We start from the raw sequence: 21098 nt of genomic DNA, 5'->3' as shown, positions 1-21098 counted from the left end.
TGATTTTGGGAGATGAATGAGAGTGAGGAATGTTAACCAAATGAACTTTCTGCGTTGGTAAACAATCAAACCATTAAACTGAGCAAGAATGTTGGAGATTAAAGCCTCATCACCACTCTTACTGATAACCTAGATCGATGGGAGTCAGATCAGCCGTTCACTACCGTGGTGCAACTCCCTGATCAGTTTCAAAATACACTTTAGTTCTGAGCATAAGAACATATCAAATAAGAGCAGGAGTAGGCCATTCAGCCCCTCAAACCTGCCCTGTCATTCAATAAGATCATGGCTGATCTGTCCCAGGCCTCAACTCCCTTTTGGGCCTGATCCGCATACCCCTCGACTCCCCGAGATTTCAAAAATCTATCTACCTCCTCCTTAAATACATTTAGTGATCTAGCCTCCACAACTGTCTGAGGTAGAGAATTCCAGAGATTCACCACCCTCTGAGAGAAGAAATTCCTTTGCATCTCAGTTTTAAATGTGTGCTCCCTTATTCTGTAATTATGTCCCCTAATTCTAGATTCCCCCACTAGTGGAAACATCTTCTCAACATCTACCCTGTGAAGCCCTCTTAGGATCTTATATGTTTCAATAAGATCACCTCTCATTCTTCTGAACTCCAATGAATAAAGGCCTAACCTGTTTAGCCGTTCTTGATAAGACAACCCCTTCATCCCAGGGTTCAGCCTAGTGAATCCTTTCTGAACTGCCTCCAATGTTGGTATATCCTTCCTTAAATACAGGGACCAAAACTGTACGCAGTTCTCCAGGTGTGGCCTCACCAACACCCTGTACAGTTGTAGCAAGACTTCCCTATTTTTAAACTCTAACCCCCGAGCAATAAAGACCAAAATTCCATTTGCCTTCCAAATAACTTTTTGTGTTTCATGTACAAGAATACCCAGATCCCTCTGTACTGCAGTATTTTGTAGTCTTTCTCCATCTACATAATAATCTGCCTTTTTATTCTTCCTACCAAAGTGGATGACCTCACACTTTCCCACATTGAACTCCATCTGTCAAGTTTTTGCCCACTCACTTAACCTATCTATATCCCTTTGCAGATTCTTTGTGTCCTCATCACAACATGCCTTCCCACCTATTTTTGTATTGTCATCAAATTTGGATACACTACACTCTGTCCCTTCCTCTAAGTCATTAATATGGATAGTAAATAGCTGAGGCCCTAGGACCGATCCTTGTGGTATCCCACGAGAACATAGAACATAGAACATAGAACAGTACAGCACAGTACAGGCCCTTCGGCCTACGATGTTGTGCCGAACCTTTAACCTACTCTAAGGTCAAACTAACTACCTACCCTTCATTCTACTATCATCCATGTACCTATCCAAGAGTCGCTTAAATGTCCCTAATGTATCTGCTTCTACTACCACCGCTGGCAGCGCATTCCACGCACCCACCACTCTCTGTGTAAAGAACCTACCTCTGACATCTCCCCAAAACCTTCCTCCAATCACCTTAAAATTATGCCCCCTGGTGATAGCCCTTTCCACCCTGGGAAAAAGTCTCTGGCTATCCACTCTATCTATGCCTCTCATCATCTTGTACCCCTCTATCAAGTCACCTCTCATCCTTCTTCACTCCAATGAGAAAAGCCCTAGCTCCCTCAATCTTTCTTCGTAGAACATGTCCTCCAGTCCAGGCAGCATCCTGGTAAATCTCCTCTGCACCCTCTCTAAAGCTTCCACAGCCTTCCTATAATGAGGCGACCAGAACTGAACACAATATTCCAAGTGTGGTCTAACCAGGGCTTTATAGAGCTGCAGTATAACCTCGCGGCTCTTAAACTCAATCCCCCTGTTAATGAAAGCCAACACACCATACGCCTTCTTAACAACCCTATCAACTTGGGTGGCAACTTTGAGCGATCTATGGACGTGGACCCCAAGATCCCTCTGTTCCTCCACACTACCAAGAATCCTGTCTTTAAGCCTGTATTCAGCATTCAAATTCGACCTTCCAAAATGAATCACTTCACACTTTTCCAGGTTGAACTCCATCTGCCACTTCTCAGCCCAGCTCTGCATCCTGTCAATGTCTCGTCGCAACCTACAACAGCCTTCCATACTATCCACAACTCCAGCAACCTTCATGTCATCGGCAAACTTGCTAACCCAGCCTTCCACTTCCTCATCCAAGTCATTTATAAAAATCACAAAGAGCAGAGGTCCCAGAACAGATCCTTGTGGAACACCACTGGTCACCGAGCTCCATGCTGAATACTTTCCATCTACTACCACCCTCTGACTTCTATGGGCCAGCCAATTTTGTATCCAGACAGCCAACTTTCCCTGAATCCCATGCCTCCTTACTTTCTGAATGAGCCTACCATGGGGAACCTTATCAAACGCCTTGCTAAAATCCATATACACCACATCCACTGCTCTTCCTTCATCAATGTGTTTTGTCACATCTTCAAAGAATTCAATAAGGCTTGTGAGGCATGACCTGCCCCTCACAAAGCCATGCTGACTGTCTCTAATCAAACTATGCTTTTCCAAATAATCATAAATCCTGTCTCTCAGAATCCTCTCCAATAATTTGCCCACTGCCGACGTAAGACTGACTGGTTTATAATTCCCAGGGTTATCCCTATTCCCTTTCTTGAACAAGGGAATAACATTTGCCACCCTCCAATCATCTGGTACTACTCCAGTGGACAGTGAAAACGCAAAGATCATCGCCAAAGGCGCAGCAATCTCTTCCCTCGCTTCCCGTAATATCCTTGGGTATATCCCAACTGGCCCCGGGGACTTATCTGTCCTCATATCATTCAAAATTTCCAGCACATCCTCCCTCTTAACCTCAACCTGTTCGAGCATATCAGCCTGTTCCACGCTGTCCTCACAAACGACAAGGTCCCTCTCACTAGTGAATACTGAAGCAAAGTATTCATTTAGGACCTCCCCTACCTCCTCCAACTCCAGGCACAAGTTCCCTCCACTATTCCTGATTGGCCCTCCCCTCACTCTGGCTATCCTCTTGTTCCTCACATAAGTGTAGAACGCCTTGGGATTTTCCTTAATCCTACCCGCCAAGACTTTTTCATGTCCCCTTCTAGCTCTCCTAAGTCCATTCTTCAGTTCCTTCCTGGCTACCTTGTAACCCTCTAGAGCCCTGTCTGATCCTTGCTTCCTCAACCTTAAGTAAGCTTCCTTCTTCCTCTTGACTAGCTGTTCCACATCTCTTGTCATCCAAGGTTCCTTCATCCTACCATCCCTTACTTGCCTCATCGGGACAAACCTATCCAGCAGTCGCAGCAAGTGCTCCCTAAACAACCTCCACATTTCTGTCGTGCATTTCCCTGAGAACATCTGTTCCCAATTTATGCTCCCCAGTTCCTGCCTAATAGCCTTGTAATTCCCCGTCCCCCAATTAAATATTTTCCCATCCCGTCTGCTCCTGTCCCTCTCCATGACTATAGTAAAGGTCAGGGAGTTGTGATCACTATCACCGAAATGCTCTCCCACCGAGAGATCTGCCACCTGGCCTGGTTCGTTGCCAAGCACCAAGTCCAACATAGTCTCCCCTCTAGTCGGCCTATCTACATATTGAGTCAGGAAACCTTCCTGGACACACCTGACAAAAACTGCTCCATCCAAACTATTTGCAATAAGGATGTTCCAATCAATATTAGGGAAGTTGAAGTCACCCATGACAACAACCCTGTTACTTCTGCACCTTTCCAAAATCTGCCTCCCAATCTGTTCCTCCGTGTCTCTGTTGCTATTGGGGGGTCTATAGAAAACTCCCAATAAAGTGACTGCTCCTTTCCTGTTTCTGACTTCCACCCATAATGACTCAGTAGACAAACCCTCCTCGATGACCTCCCTTTCTGCAGCTGTGATACTATCCCTGATTAACAATGCCACTCCCCCACCTCTTTTACCTCCCTCCCTATTCCTTTTGAAACATCTGAACCCCGGAACATCCAACATCCATTCCTGCCCCTGTGATATCCACATCTCCGTAATGGCCACAACATCGTAGCTCCAAGTACTGATCCATGCTCTAAGTTCATCACCCTTATTCCTGACACTTCTTGCGTTAAAATAGACACACTTCAACCCTTCATACTGGCTGCAACTTTGCTCTGTCAACTGTCTAACCTTCCTCACAGACTCTCTGCACTCGGTATCTGCCTGTTCAACAGCTACCCCATCCACTGATCTGTGTCTCCAGTTCCCATCCCCCTGCCAAACTAGTTTAAACCCTCCCGAAGAGCTCTAGCAAACCTCCCGCCCAGGATATTGGTGCCCCTCCAGTTCAGATGCAACCCGTCCTTCTTGTACAGGTCCCACCTTCCCCAGAAGGTATCCCAATGATCCACATATCTGAATCCCTCCCTCCTACACCAGTTCTGTAGCCACGCGTTCAGCTGCACTCGCTCCCTGTTTCTAGCCTCACTAGCACGTGGTACCGGTAACAATCCTGAGATTACTAGTCTGCTCGTCCTGCCTTTCAGCTTCCAACCTCCAACCTAACTCCTTACATTCGCTTTTCAGGTCCTCATCCCTTTTCCTAGCTATGTCATTGGTACCGATATGTACCACAACCTCTGGCTGCTCCCCCTCCCCCTTAAGAATCCTGTGGACTCGATCCGAGACATCCCTGACCCTGGCACCCGGGAGGCAACATACCATCCGGGAGTCTCGTTCGCGACCACAGAATCTCCTGTCTGTTCCTCTAACCATTGAATCTCCTATCACTATCGCTCTCCTATTCTCCCCCCTTCCCTTCTGAGCCACAGAGCCAGGCTCAGTGCCAGAGACCTGGCCACTGTGGCTTTCCTCTGGTAGGTCCCCCCCCCCAACCGTATCCAAAACGGTATATGTATTATTGAGGGGAACGGCCACAGGGGATCCCTGCACTGTGCGCCTATTCACTTTCCCTCCCCTGACCGTCACCCAGCTCCCTTTATCCTGTAACTTAGGTGTCACTACTTCCCCATAACTGCTCGCTATCACCCCCTCAGCATCCTGAATGATCCGAAGTTCATCCAGCTCCAGTTCCCTAACACGGTCTGAGAGGAGCTGGAGTTGGGTGCACTTCTCACAGGTGAAGTCAGCAGGGACACCAGTGGTGACCCTCACCTCCCACATCCTGCAAGAGGAGCCTGCAACTGCCCTAGCTTCCATCCCCTCTGCTCTAAATTGACAGAAGAGATTAAAAAAAAAAGGAAAACCTTACCTTACCAAACCCTCCACACAAGAGTCCTTTTTTTTGGTTAGAGGAGGAGGATGGGTAGGAGACACTACACGTGTAGTGTTTAGGGTTTAGCAACTAGTTACGGCTTTCGAACCTGAAAAAGACCCATTAATCCCGACTGCCTGCATTCTGTGTGTTAGCCAATCCTCAATCCATGCCAACACATTACCCCCAATACCCTGAGCTCGTATTTTGTGCAATAACTTTTTATGTGACACCTTATTGAAAGCCTTCTGAAAATCCAAATACACAACATCTACCAGTTCCCCTTTATCCACTCTGCTTGTTATATCCTCAAAGAACTCCAACAAATTTGTCAAACATGATTTCCTTTCATAAAACCATGTTGACGCTGTTTGATTGCATTATGTTTTTCTAAATGTCCTGCTATTTCTTCCTTAATAATGGACTCTAGCATTTTCCCAGGACTAATGTTAAGCCAACTGGTCTGTAGTTTCCTGCTTTCTGTCTCCCTCCTTTCTTGAATAGGGGTGTCACATTAGCGGCACAGTGGCGCAGTGGCTAGCACCGCAGCCTCACAGCTCCAGCGACCCGGGTTCAATTCTGGGTACTGCCTGTGTGGAGTTTGCAAGTTCTCCCTGTGTCTGCGTGGGTTTTCTCCGGGTGCTCCGGTTTCCTCCCACAAGCCAAAAGACTTGCAGCTTGGTAGGTAAATTGGCCATTATAAATTGTCACTAGTATAGGTAGGTGGTAGGGAAATATAGGGACAGGTGGGGATGTTTGGTAGGAATATGGGATTAGTGTAGGATTAGTATAAATGGGTGGTTGATGGTCGGCACAGACTTGGTGGGCCGAAGGGCCTGTTTCAGTGCTGTATCTCTAATCTAATCTAATCTAATTGGCGGTTTTCCAATCCGCTGGTACCCTACAGGAATCCAGTGAGTTTTGGTATATTATGACCAATGCCACCACTATCTCTGCAGCCACTTCCTTTAAAACCCTTGGATGCAGGCCATCAGGTCCTGGCGACTTGTCTGCCTTTAGTCCCATCAGTTTGTCCAGCACCTTTTTCCTTGTGATAGAGATTGTTACAAATTCCTCCCTCCCATTTTCACCTTGATCATCTATTATTGTTGGGATGTTTACAGTATCCTCCACCGTGAAGATCGATGCAAAATAATGGTTCAAATTATCTGCTATTTCCCTGTTCCCTGTTATTAATTCCCCAGTCTCATCCTCTAAGGCTCCCACACTTACTTTAGCTACTCTCTTCCTTTTTATATACACGTAGAAGCTCTTACTGTTTGTTTTTATATTTCTTACCAATTTACCCTCATAATCAATTTGCTCCCTCTTTATTAGTTTTTTAGTCATCCACTTTTGGTTTCTAAAAAAATTCCCAATCCTCTGGCCTACCACTAGCTTTCGCCACTTTGTATGCCTTTGTTTTTGATTTGATACTCTCTACAAAACTCTGCGTTGGTCTGGATCAGGTCTCGGGTGATAGCTTCACAATTATCCATCCACTGGGAATTGTGGCTCCCATCAAACCAATAATGGAGCCTCCACTGTCAGTATCCAACACTTGTCACCAGAATGGAACTGACTGAATTTTCTGCAGGTTCCCTTTGGAACAGAGAAGGTTGAGAGCTCATGTGATTGTTGTTCTTAGATTCTAAATGAACTGGACAATGTCGGCCACGATCAGCTGTCTCACCTTGTCCAGAACAGTAGAACCATGGGCGGCACAGTGGCGCAGTGGTTAGCACCACAGCCTCACAGCTCCAGCGACCCTTGTTCAATTCTGGGTCCTGCCTGTGTGGAGTTTGCAAGTTCTCCCTGTGTCTGCGTGGGTTTCCTCCGGCTGCTCCGGTTTCCTCCCACAAGCCAAAGACTTGCAGGTTGATAGGTAAATTGGCCATTATAAATTGCCCCTAGTATAGGTAGGTGGTAGGGAAATATAGGGACAGGTGGGGATGTGGTAGGAATATGGAATTAGTGTAGGATTAGTATAAATGGGTGGTTGATGGTCGGCACAGACTCGGTGGGCCAAAGGGCCTGTTTCAGTGCTGTATCACTAAGACTAAAACTAAAAACCAGACGACACGGCCTGAGCTTGAAGGGGAAAATTCAAAACTCGTCTGAGGAAGTAATATTTCAGGGAGCGAGTGGTCAATCTGGGGAACAGGTTCTCGGGGGAGATGGTAGAAGCTGTTACTATTGATTCATTCAAATGTAAATTCGAGAGATTTCCCCCAGAAAATAACATTTTGTTCTCCAGTATCTGAGTAATTGGAGACATGACGTGTAGTGAGTGGAGCGAGTGCAGGAGGAACAGGTGACCTTTGGCCTATTGTTCCCAAAGTTCTCCCCCACTGGGGGTTTTCCCCACTTCATATCTGGGTCAGTTGTAGAATCATTGATAGAGATTAAACACTGTGATTGGTCAATAATTCCATTATCATCATGTGACTACCAGGATGGTAGAATCATAGAGTGGTTACAGCACAGAAGGAGGCCATTCTGCCCATTGGGCCTGTGCCAGCTCTCTGCACAAGCAATTTAACCAGTCCCACTCCCCCACCCTTGCCCCATAATCCTGAAAAGCTTTTCTTGTCAGGTACTCATCCAATTTCCTTTTGAAATCCATTGGGTACAAAGAACAAAGAACAAAGATAATTACAGCACAGGAAACAGGCCCTTCGGCCCTCCAAGCCTGCGCCGATCCAGATCCTCTCTCTAAACATGTCGCCTATTTTCTAAGCTTCTGTATCTCTTTTCTTCCTGCCCATTCATGTATCTGTCTAGATACATCTTAAAAGACTCCATCGTGCCCGCATCTACCACCTCCGCTGGCAATGCGTTCCAGGTGCCCACCACCCTCTGCGTAAAGAACTTTCCACGCATATCCCCCCTAAACTTTTCCCCTTTCACTTTGAACTCGTGTCCTCTAGTAATTGAAACCCCCACTCTGGGAAAAAGCTTCTTGCTATCCACTCTGTCTATACCTCTCATGATTTTGTACACCTCAATCAGGTCCCCCCTCAACCTCCGTCTTTCTAATGAAAATAATCCTAATCTACTCAACCTCTCTTCATAGCTAGCGCCCTCCATACCAGGCAACATCCTGGTGAACCTCCTCTGCACCCTCTCCAAAGCATCCACATCCTTTTGGTAATGTGGCGACCAGAACTGCACGCAGTATTCCAAATGTGTCCGAACCAAAGTCCTATACAACTGTAACATGACCTGCCAACTCTTGTACTCAATACCCCGTCCGATGAAGGAAAGCATGCCGTATGCCTTCTTGACCACTCTATTTACCTGCGTTGCCACCTTCAGGGAACAGTGGACCTGAACACCCAAATCTCTCTGGACATCAATTTTCCCCAGGACTTTTCCATTTACTGTATAGTTCACTCTTGAATTGGATCTTCCAAAATGCATCACCTCGCATTTGCCCTGATTGAACTCCATCTGCCATTTCTCTGCCCAACTCTCCAATCTATCTATATTCTGCTGTATTCTCTGACAGTCCCCTTCACTATCTGCTACTCCACCAATCTTAGTGTCGTCTGCAAACTTGCTAATCAGACCACCTATACTTTCCTCCAAATCATAAATGTATATCACAAACAACAGTGGTCCCAGCACGGATCCCTGTGGAACACCACTGGTCACACGTCTCCACAAAATGAACCTGGGTCTGTAATTGTCCAGTAATCCCCACGTTCTTGCCCAGTTCTGTTAGGGTTCCACCATGGATATGGCAAGGGGTGTGAAACGATGCCACATTGTTCCAGTGCTGCACAATCCTGGTGTTAGTGCAGCCTGGTACTGGAATAGAGCAGAGCGAGGTGATTGTCCTCTGCTTCTCTTCAGATTTCCATTTATGCTTTACTACCTGGAAATTCCTCAGGATGAGGGACCGGAATGAGGAACATCTTATTCTCAACCCAGAGAAATAGCTTAATGTGTCAGCAACCCCATTTCTCCAGGAATTCTACCAAAGTCATAGCTGGAATTTCAGGATCCAACATTTTTACAGCACGTGAAAGGCTCCCTCAGACTGAGGCTAAACCCAAGAGGCACAAACTGAGTTACACAGAATGCACAGCATAGAAGTAGACCATTCGATCCAACTCATGTATGCTTCACATGAGTCGTCTCTCATCTCTCGTCCTCTCACCCTATCACCATATCCTTCTATTCCTTTCTGCCTCATGTGTTTATCCAGTTTCCCCTTAAATGTATCGATACTATTCACCTCAACTACTCCTTGTAGTAGTGAGTTCCACATTCTCACCACTCTCTGGGGAAAGAAACTTATCCTGAATTCCCTGTTGGATTTATGAGTGACTATTTTATATTTATGACCCCTAGTTCTGGTCTTGCCCACAAGTGTCATAGAGTAATCCAGCACAGAAACAGGCCCTTCAGCCCATCGTGTCTCTGCCGGCCATCCAGCACCTAACTATTCTAATCCCATATTCCTGCACTTGGCCCGTAGTCTTGTATGCTGTGGTGTTTCAAGTACTCATCGAAATCCTTCTTAAATGTTGCAAGGGTTCCTGCCTCCACCACCTCTCCAGGCAGTATGTTCCAGATTCCAACCACCCTCTGGGTGAAAAATATTTTCCTTAAATCTCCTGTCCCTTACCTTAAATCTATGGCCCCTGGTTCTTGACCGCTCCGCTAAGGGAAAAAGTTTCTTCCTATCTAACCTATCAATGCCCCTCATAATCTTGTAGACCTCAATCATGTCCCCCCTCAGCCTTCTCTGCTCTAAGGAAAACAACCCTAGCCTATCCAGTCTCTGTTCATAGCTGAAAAGCTCCAGCCCAGGCAACATCCTGGTGAATCTCCTCTGCACCCTCTCCAGTGCAATCACATCCTTCCTATAGTGTGGTGCCCAGAACTGTACACAGTACTCCAGCTGTGGCCTAACTAGTGTTTTATACAGCTCCATCATAACCTCCCTGCTCTTATATTCTATGCCTCGGCTAATAAAGGCAAGTATCCCATATGCCTTCCTAACCATCTTATCTACCGGTGCTGCTGCCTTCAGTGATCTATGGACAAGTACACCAAGATCCCTCTGACCCTCTGTACTTCCTAGGGTCTTACCATCCATTGTATATTCCCTTGCCTTGTTAATCCTCCCAAAATGCATCACCTCACACTTTTCAGGATTAAATTCCATTTGCCACTGCTCCGCCCATCTTACCAGCCCATCTATATCGTCCTGTAATCTAAGGATTTCCTCCTCACTATTTACAACACCACCAATTTTCATGTCATCTGCGAACTTGCTGATCATACCTCCTATATTCACGTCTAAATCATTAATGTACACTACAAACAGCAATGGTCCCAGCACCGATCCCTGTTGTACACCACTGGTCACAGGCTTCCACTCACAGAAACAACCCTCGACCATTACTCTCTGCCTCCTGCCACTAAGCCAATTTTGGATCCAATTTGCCAAATTGCCCTGGATTCAATTGGCTCTTACCTTCTTAACCAATCTCCCATGCGGGACCTTATCAAAAGCCTGACTGAAATCCATGTATACAATATCAGCTGCTTTACCCTCATCTACACATCTAGTCACCTCCTCGAAAAATTCAATCAAGTTAGTTAGACACGATCTCCCCCTGACAAAACCATGCTGACTATCCCTGATTAATCCCTGCCTCTCCAAGTGGAGATTAATCCTGTCCCTCAGAACTTTTTCCAATATTTTCCCAACCACTGATGTTAGACTCACTGGCCTGTAATTACCTGGTTTATCCCTGCTACCCTTCTTGAATAATGGCACCACATTCACTGTCCTCCAGTCCTCTGGCACCTCTCCTGTGGCCAGAGAGGATTTGAAAATGTGTGTCAAAGTCCCTGCTATCTCCTCCCTTGCCTCACATAACAGCCTGGGATACATCTCATCTGGGCCTGGGGATTTATCCACTTTTAAGCCCACTAAAACAGCTAATATTTCCTCCCTTTCAATGCTAATCTGTTCAAGTATATCACAATCCCCTTCCCTGATCTCTACACCTACATTGTCCTTCTCCATAGTGAACACCGATGAAAAGGAATCAGTTAAAACCTCATCTATGTCCTCCGGCTCCACACACAGATTGCCACGTTGGACACTAATGGGCCCTACTCTTTCCCTGGTTATCCTCTTACCTTTAGTATACTTGTAAAATGCCTTAGGGTTTTCCTTTGTCTGGCCTGCCAGAGTTTTTTCATGCCCCCTCTTCACTCTCCGAATTACTTTTTTAAGTGCCACCCGACACTTTCTATACTCCTCTAGTGCCTCTGCTGTTTTCAGTTCTTGGGATCTGCCGTAAACCTTTTTTTTTCCTGATCTAATCCTCTTTTTCCCTTGACATCCAGGGTTCCCTGTTAGTCCTACCCTTCACCTTAACGGGTACATGCTGGCCCTGAACTCTCACAATTTCCTTTTTGAATGACTCCCACTGGTCTGATGTCGACTTTCCTACAAGTAGCTGCTCCCAGTCCACTTTGGCCGGATCCTGTTTTATCAAATTGAAATCGGCCTTCCCCCAATTCAGTACCTTTATTTCTGGTCCGTCTTTGTCCTTTTCCATAACTACCTTAAATCTTAGTGTTATGGTCACTATCCCCAAAATGCCCCCCCACTGACACTTCTACCACTTGACCGACTTCATTCCCTAGGATTAGGTCCAGCACCGCCACTTCTCTTGTAGGACTTTCTATGTACTGGCTCAAAAAGCTCTCCTGGATGCATTTTAAGAATTCTGCCTCCTTTAAGCCTTTTGCACTAAGACTATCCCAGTTAATATTGGGGAAGTTAAAATCCCCTACTATTATTACCCTATTATTTTTACACCTCTCTGAGATTTGCCTACATACGTGCTGCTCTATCTCTCCCTGACTGTTTGGAGGCCTGTAGTACACTCCCGGCCAAGTGATTGCCCCCTTTTTGTTTTTAAGTTCTACCCATGTGGCCTCATTTAAAGAAGCTTCTAAGATATCATCCCTCCTTACTGCAGTAATTGACTCCTTGATCAACAGTGCAATGCCACCTCCTCTTTTATCCCCTCCCCTGTCACGCCTGAAGATTCTATACCTTGGAATATTGAGCTGCCAGTCCTGTCCCTCCCTCAACAATGTCTCTGTGATAGCAATAATATCATAATCCCATGTGCTAATCAATGCCCTCAATTCATCTGCCTTCTCTTCTGCATCTTCTCTATATCTACCCCATCAAACCCCTTTATAATTTTAAAGCCCTCGATCAGATCACCCCTCAGCCTTCTCTTTCCTAGAGAAAAGAGCTCCAGCCTGTTCAATCTTCCCTGATAGTTCTAACCTCTCATTTCTGTCTTCATCCCTTTAAACGCATGCTGAAATCAGATCTCAGAGTGATAAATATCTCCATTGTAATCTATGGGAAGATTCTAGAAAGTGATATTAAAATATAATTCCTGCTCACAGCAGTTTCTCAATGGGTTATTAATTATTAATCAATCTTCTGTAAAAAAAAAAATGTTTTATTTATTGAGAGATACAGCACTGAAACAGGCCCTTCGGCCCACCGAGTCTGTGCCGACCATCAACCACCCATTTATACTAACCCTACACTAATCCCATATTCCTACCAAACATCCCCACCTGTTCCTATATTTCCCCTACCACCTACCTATACTAGGGGCAATTTACAATGGCCAATTTACCTTTCAACCTGCAAGTCTTTTGGTGGTGGGAGGAAACCGGAGCACCCGGAGTAAATCCATGCAGACACAGGGAGAACTTACAAACTCCACACAGGCAGTACCCAGAATTGAACCCGTGTCGCTGGAGCTGTGAGGCTGCGGTGCTAACCACTGCGCCACTGTGGGAATAAACTCTCTTCTTTGGAAAGAGCTTTTTAGTGAGAAGATAATCCTTAAATTTAAACAGTTAATAGTTTTAGCCAATCCACAATTGATGGTTTTAATTTCAAGAATGGATTTTCAGTTTCTTGGACTATGTTGAATACAACCCCTCGCAGTTTAGTGTTATTATCTGAAAAATGGTGATTCATGAGCGAAAAAAAGAGGTCAGTTCCTGGTACCTGGTCCAATCACTTCTCTCACATGTTTCTTTCAGGGTCCAACTGGAGAGACAGGTCCGTTAGGTGAGAGAGGACATCCAGGACCACCTGGACCCCCTGGTGAACAAGGACTCCCAGGATCAGCAGGAAAAGAAGGTGCTAAGGTCAGTCTATCTGGACATCAAGTGTTGGTCCCAACAGGACAGAGAGTCAGATCATGCGTTAGTGTCAGGTACCAGGCGTGTTAAACCTCATATCCCCTTCCTCAAATTACTGATTCATTCTGTTACTGAATCTCCAACTGTTCATGACTGGGGAATAATTAAATCAGACTCATCCTCATTCTGCAAACCCACAATACCCCCAACTACCCAACACTCCTGAAACCCACCCAAACCCCCCAAAAACACACTACCCTCAATCCCCAACCACCCAGACCCTCCGCCCCCAACCACCCAGACCCTCCGCCCCCAACCACCCAGACCCTCCGCCCCCAACCACCCAGACCCTCCGCCCCCAAAACACCCAGACCCTCCGCCCCCAAAACACCCAGACCCTCCACCCCAAAAACCCATCTGGTTCACTAATGTCCTTTAGGGAAGGAAATCTGCTGTCCTTACCTGGTCTGGCCTACATGTGACTCCAGACCCACATCAATGTGGTTAACTCTTATATGCCCTCTGAAATGGCCTAGCAAGCCACTCAGTTGTACCTAACCGCTACGAAGTCAATAGAAAAAAGGAATGAAACCGGACGAACCACCCGGCATCGACCTAGGCACCGGAAACGACAACGGCAAACCCAGCCCTGTCGACCCTGCAAAGTCCTCCTTACTAACATCTGGGGGCTTGTGCCAAAGTTGGGAGAGCTGTCCCACAGACCAGTCAAGCAACAGCCTGACATAGTCATACTCACGGAATCATACCTTACAGACAATGTCCCAGACACTTCCATTACCATCCCCGGGTATGTCCTGTCCCACCGGCAGGACAGACCCACCAGAGGTGGCGGGACAGTGGTATACAGTAGGGAGGGAGTTGCCCTGAGAGTCCTCAACATCGACTGCGGACCCCATGAAGTCTCATGGCATCAGGTCAAACATGGGCAAGGTAACCTCCTACTGATTACCACCTACCGCCCTCCCTCAGCTGATGAGTCAGTACTCCTCCATGTTGAACACCACTTGGAGGAAGCACTGAGGGTAGCAAAGGCACAGAATGTACTTTGGGTGGGGGATTTCAATGTCGATCACCAAGAGTGGCTCGGTAGCACGACTACTGGCCGAGCTGGCCGAGTACTAAAGGACATATCTGCTCGACTGGGTCTGCGCAGGTGGTGGGGGAACCAACACGAGGGAAAAACATACTTGACTTCGTTCTCACCAATCTGCCTGCCGCAGATGCTTCTGTCCATGACAGTATTGATAGGAGTGACCACCACACAATCCTTGTGGAGACGAAGTCCCGCCTTCACATTGAGGATACCGTCCATCGTGTTGTGTGGCACTATCACCGTGCTAAATGGGATAGATTTCGAACGAATGTAGCAATGCAAAACTGGGCATCCATCAGGTGCTGTGGGCCATCAGCAGCAGCAGAATTGTACTCAACCACAATCTGTAACCTCATGGCCCGGCATATCCCCCACTCTACCATTACCATTAAGCCAGGAGACAAACTCTGGTTCAATGAAGAGTGCAGGAGGGCATGCCAGGAGCAGCACCAGGCATACCTCAAAATGAGGTGTAAACCTGGTGAAGCTACAACCCAGGACTACTTGCATGCTAAACTACATAAGCAGCATGCAATAGACAGAGCTAAGCAACCAACGGATCAGATCTAAGCTCTGCAGTTCTGCCACATCCAGTCGTGAATGGTGGTGGACAATTAAACAACTAACTGGAGGAGGTGGCTCCACAAATATCCCCATCCTCAATGATGGGGGAGCCCAGCACATCAGTGCGAAAGATAAGGCTGAAGCATTTGCAACAATCTTCAGCCAGAAGTGCCGCGTTGATGATCCATCTCGGCCTCCTCCGGAAGTCTCCAGAATCACAGATGCCAGACTTCAGCCAATTCGATTCACTCCGCGTGTTATCAAGAAACGACTGAAGGCACTGGATACTGCAAAGGCTATGGGCCCTGACAATATTCCAGCAATAGTACTGAAGACCTGTGCTCCAGAACATGCCACGTCCCTAGCCAAGCTGTTCCAGTACAGCCACAACACTGGCATCTACCCGGCAATGTGGAAAATTGCCCAGGTATGTCCTGTACACAGAAAGCAGGACAAGTCCAACCCGGCCAATTACTACCCCATCAGTCTACTCTCAATCATCAGTAAAGTGATGGAAGGTGTCATCAACAGTGCTATCAAGCAGCACTTGCTTAGCAATAACCTGCTCAATGACGCTCAGTTTGGGTTCCGCCAGGGCCACTCAGCTCCTGACCTCATTACAGCCTTGGTTCAAACATGGACAAAAGAGCTGAACTCAAGAGGTGAGGTGAGAGTGACTGCCCTTGACATCAAGACAGCATTTGACCGAATATGGCATCAAGGAGCCCTAGCAAAACTGTAGTCAATGGGAATCAGGGGGAAAACTCTCTGCTGGTTGGAGTCATACCTAGCACAAAGGAAGATGGTTGTGGTTGTTGGAAGTCAATCATCTGAGCTCCAGTACATCACTGCAGGAGTTCCTCAGGGTAGTGTCTTCGGCCCAACCACCTTCAGCTGCTTCTGACCTTCCTTCAATCATAAGGTCAGAAGTGGGGATGTTGGCTGATGATTGCACAATGTTCAGCACCATTCGTGACTCCTCAGATACTGAAGCAGTCCGTGTAGCAATGCAGCAAGACCTGGACAATATCCAGGCTTGGGCCGATAAGTGGCAAGTAACATTCGTGCCACACAAGTGCCAGGCAATGACCATCTCATTGGCAGAGGGGGTGATGGGTAAAGAGGACGTGGTGCATGTTAGGATAGGGGGCAGCAGAGTTTTGGATGAACCTATTGGAATAGTTGAAACTGGAGGTTTAACCTTTTAACCAGATGAGGTTAAATTCTGCCTGCAGGTTCTGTGTGTTTTCCAAGTGTTTTCTGTTTGACTTCAGATTTCTAGCATTGTTTGTTTTTGTGTTTTAAAATCTCGGATTGTTTTAAAGATTTTTTCTCAACATTTCCATTCCAGGGTGATCCTGGACCGTCGGGTGTCTCTGGGAAAGATGGTCCCCCTGGTCTGAGAGGTTTCCCTGGCGAGAGGGGTCTTGCTGGAGCAATGGTGAGATGAGCCTGTGTTTCCTATGTTAACTATAATATAAAACCCCACGAACAATACAGAACAAAACTCAAACCTAGAATGTAGTAAACTGTGAGGACGACAGTAACAGACTTCTAAAGGACATAGGCAGGCAGGTAGAATGGGTAGCCAAGTGGCAGATGCAATTTAATGCAGAGAAATGTGAAGAGACTCATTTTCGTAAGGAAAATTAGGAGAGACAATATAAAATAAATGGCACAATTTTAAAGAGGGTGCAGGAACAGAGAGACCTGGGGGGATATGTACACAAATCTTTGAAGGCAGCAGGATAGAATGATAAGGGAGTTAAGAAACTGTATAAGATTCTTGGCTTTGTGAATAGGAACATTGAATGCAAAAGCAAGGACGTTATGTTAAACCTTCAAAAATCACTGGTTAATTCCCAGCTGGAGAATTGTGTCCAATTCTGGGCACCACACTTTAGGAGGATGTCGAGGCCTCGGAGAGGGGGCAGAGGAGATTTACTGGAATGGTTCCTGGGATGAGGGACTTCAGTTATGTGGAGAAACTGGGATTGTTTTCCTTTGAGCAGAGAAGGTTAAGAGGAGATTTAATAAAGGTGTTCAAAATCATGACAGTGAGGGGAGACGAGGAGAATTTTGTTCTACACAGTGAGTTGTTGTGATCTGGAATGCGCTGCCTGAAAGGGCGGTGGAAGCAGATTCAATAATAACTTTCAAAAGGGAATTGGAAATAGAGAAATTTACAGGGCTTTGGGGAAAGAGCAGGAGAATGGGACTAATTGGATAGCTCTTTCAAAGAGCCAGCACAGGCACGATGGGCCGAATGAACTCCTCCTGTGCTGTAGGATTCTATGGTAGAAATCAAATAATCAGAATTATGTGATTTGTCGAATTAAGATGAGATGAGGTGTGTCAGAATCTCCCCATCCCCCCACCTCCCATAAATCTGATTGCAGAGGTTCCTGAGCAGCATTCTAAGCTCCAATCCCAGAATTCCATGCCCGAGGGTGGGACCAATATCCAATCGGGCCAGATCCAGTGCAGCTGCACTCTTCTGCTTCCTCCTCATCAGTGTGAACTGATGTTGAACACATGCAGTTACGAGAGTGGCAGTATAACTCTGGTCTCTGCTCAGCGATGAGCTGTTGTGCTGCCTTCAAATGGCAAGAGACCACCTGTCATGGCGGGTCAATCGCATTTCTCGGGCATCGCACTAGGTGCAGTATAACTCTAGCCTGAAGTCGCCAACATGGACATAGGCATGTTGATACAACTGGACACAGAGCAGCCCAACCAAGGCCTCATTAAAGTGGCAGGGGCCTCAGAAACTCCCTGTAAACTAGCTTTTGCACATGGGGATTTGTGGGCCCACATTTAAATCACAATGTAGGGTCTCTGATAAACTGGGCGAACTGGGAACCAGATATTATTGAAGATACTAAATGTGTAATTGGCACACAAACTTTGATATAGATGAATGTGAGGTGTTACAGTTTGGTAGGAAGAATGAGGAGGCCATATACTCTGGTGAAAATAAGAGTCTAAATAGGCGAGAGGAACAGAGGGATCTCGGGTCACCGATACACAAATCACTGAAAGTAGCAACACTGGTTAATCAGGTCAAAGAAAAGCAAAGCAAACACTGGATGGGGCTGGTTTCTAAAGGGATAGGATTGAAAAGCAGAGAAGTTATGTTAAACTTGTATGAAACCTTGGTTAGACCTCACTGGGAGCACAGTGAACAATTCTGGTCTCCATATTCAAAAAGGATGTCGAGCCACTGGAGAAGGTGCAAAGAAAGAGTTACAAGCATGTAAATAGAACTGAGAGGTTGTAAATGCTAGGAAAGATTAAACAGGCTGGGGCTGTTTTCTCTCGAAAAGAGACGACTGAGGTGTAACCTGATAGGGGACATTAAAATTATCAAGAGGTTTGAGAGGGTTGACGTCGAGAAGATGTTTCCACGTGGGGGGAGACCAGAACCAGGGGCCATCAATATAAGACAGTCACTAATAAATCCAATTGGGAATTCGGGAGAAACTTCTTTACCCAGAGAGTGGTGAGAATGTGGAACTCACTATCACAGGGAGTGGTTGAGGTGAATTTAAGGAGAAGCTGGATAAACAGATGAGGGAGAAAGGAATAGAAAGATATGCTTATAGGATGAGAGGTAGAGGAGTGGGAGGAGGTTCGTATGGAGCATAAACACCAGCACGGGCCAGATGGGCCAAATGGCCTGTTTCTGTGCTGCAGACTCAATGTAATGTTAGCAGTAAGTTCTGGCTGCATGCTGTGCAGTTACAGAAGGTTAGAGCACAAGGGGTTAAAGCAGGGAGCCCCAGAGCTGGATATCGGTCAGTGCCTGGACTGTAACGATGATGCTTGTAACCAGCCAGTATAACTCCAGCTCTGACCTGGCTGGTATTAGTCTAGTTCCAACCCTTTACATGGTCTACAACAAATATACATTCCTCTAAGACACAAAAACCCAACAGGAAAGATGAATCAACCATGACTAACAAAAGAAGTGTAAGATTGTATCTGATCAAAGGAAGTGGCTTAGAAGATTGCCAGAGAAAGTGATAAGCCCAAGGATTGGGAGCAATTTAGAATTCAGCAAAGGAGGACCAAGAAACTGATAAAGAAAGAGAAAAGAGATCATGAATGCAAGCGAGTGAGAAACACAAGGGCGGACTGTAAAAGCTTCTTTAGGTATGTGAAAAGGAAAAGATTAGCAAGGACAAATGTGGGTCCATTACATGCCGAGACAGGAGAGTTTATAATGGAGAATAGAGAAATGGCGGAGCAACTAAACAATTACTTTGTGCCTGTCTTCACTGCAGAAGATACAGAAAATTTCCCAGAAATACGAGGGAACCAAAAGGCTTGTGAAAAAGAGAAAATAAAAGAAATTAGTATAAATAAAGAGATAACACTGGAAAAATTAACTGGATTGAAGATTGATAAATCCCCTGGACCAGATGAACTACATCCCAGAGTGTTGAAGGAGGTGGCTATAGAGACAGTGGACGAATTGGTGGTTATCTTTCAAAATTCTATAGATTCTGGTAGGGTTCCTGCAGACTGGAAAGTAGCAAATGTAACCGCACAATTTAAGAAGGGAGCGATAGAGAAAAAGGAGAACTACAGACCTGTTAGTTTGACGTCAATAGTAGGGAAAATGTTAGAATCTATTATAAAGGATGTGATAACGAAGACTTAGAAAATCGTGATATAATTGGGCAGAGTTAACATGGATTTATGAAAGGGAAATAATGTTTGACAAACCTGTTGGAGTTATTTGAGGATGTTGCTTGAAGCATTGATAAAGGAGAACCAGTGGATGTGGTGTATTTGGATTTTCAGAAGGCTTTTGATAAGGCCCCATATAGGAGGGTGGTAGACAAAATTAGAGCACATGGAATTGGGGGTAATATACTGCAGTGGATTGAGAATTGGTTAACAGACAGAAAGCAGAGAGTAGGAATAAATGGGTCATTCTCAGGATGGCAGGCTGTTACTAGTGGGGTACCACAAGGATCAGTGCTTGGGCCATGGTTGTTCATAATCTATATAAATGATTTGGATGTGGGTCCAAATGTAATATTTCTAAATTTGCTGATGACACAAAACTGGGGGGAATGTAAGTTGTGAGGAAGATGCATGGAGGCTTCAAGGGGATTTGAACAGGCTGAGTAAATGGGCAAGAACATGGCTGATGGAATATAATGTGAATAAGTGTGGCAGAAAAAACAGAAAGACAGAATATTTCTGAAATGGTGAGAGATTGGGAAGTGTTGGTGTCCAAAGAGACCTGGGTGTCCTTGTTCATGAGTCACTAAAAGCTAGTATGTCAGCGCAGCAAACAATTAAGAAGGCAAATGGTTTGGTTGGCCTTCATTGCAAGGGGATTTGAGTACAGGGGTAAAAATGTCTTGCTGTAATTGTGTAGAGCCTTGGTGAGACCGCACCTGGTGTATTGTGTACAGTTTTGGTCTCCTTATCTAAGGAAGGATATACTTTCCATAGAGGGAGTGCAACGGAGGTTCACCAGACTAATCCCTGGGATGGTAAGATTGTCTTATGAGGAGAGATTGCAGAAACTGGGCCTGTATTCACTAGAGTTGGTGGAATGGGCAGACAGGTGGCAGATGAAGTTCAATGCAATAAATGTGAAGTGATTAATTTTGGTAGGAAGAACATGGAGAGACAATGTATAATAAAGGGCACATTTCTAAAGGAGGTGCAGGAGCAGAGGGACCTGGGTGTATATGTGCCTATGTCATTGAAGGTGGCAGAACAGATTGACAGAGCAGTTAATAAATCATACAGTATCCTGCCTTTATTAATAGGGGCATAGAGTACAAGAGCAAGGAAATTATGTTGAACTTGTATAAGACACTAGTTCGGCCTCAGCTGGAGTATTGTGTCCAGTTCCGGGCACCGCACTTTAGAAAAGGCGTGAGGGAATTGGAGAGAGTACAGAAAAGGTTCACGAGAATGGTTCCAGGATGAGGAATTCCAGTTCTGAAGATAGATT

General features: G+C 45.8%; 1 protein-coding gene across 1 annotated transcript in view; it reads left to right on the top strand.

The window, feature by feature from the left end:
- Nucleotides 1–21098, top strand: part of LOC137373152 (collagen alpha-1(XI) chain-like) — a 612019-nt gene that overhangs the window by 343336 nt on the left and 247585 nt on the right. The window contains exons 41-42 of the mRNA XM_068038011.1: nucleotides 13336–13443; nucleotides 16467–16556. Of these exons, the coding sequence (XP_067894112.1) occupies nucleotides 13336–13443; nucleotides 16467–16556 (198 nt within the window). The remainder of the gene's footprint in view (nucleotides 1–13335; nucleotides 13444–16466; nucleotides 16557–21098) is intronic.

This window comes from Heterodontus francisci, chromosome 8, assembly GCF_036365525.1.
Source record: "Heterodontus francisci isolate sHetFra1 chromosome 8, sHetFra1.hap1, whole genome shotgun sequence".
Taxonomy (NCBI): domain Eukaryota; kingdom Metazoa; phylum Chordata; class Chondrichthyes; order Heterodontiformes; family Heterodontidae; genus Heterodontus; species Heterodontus francisci.
The sequence above is the reverse complement of the archived record's forward strand: the minus strand, read 5'-3'. Positions and strand labels throughout refer to the sequence as shown.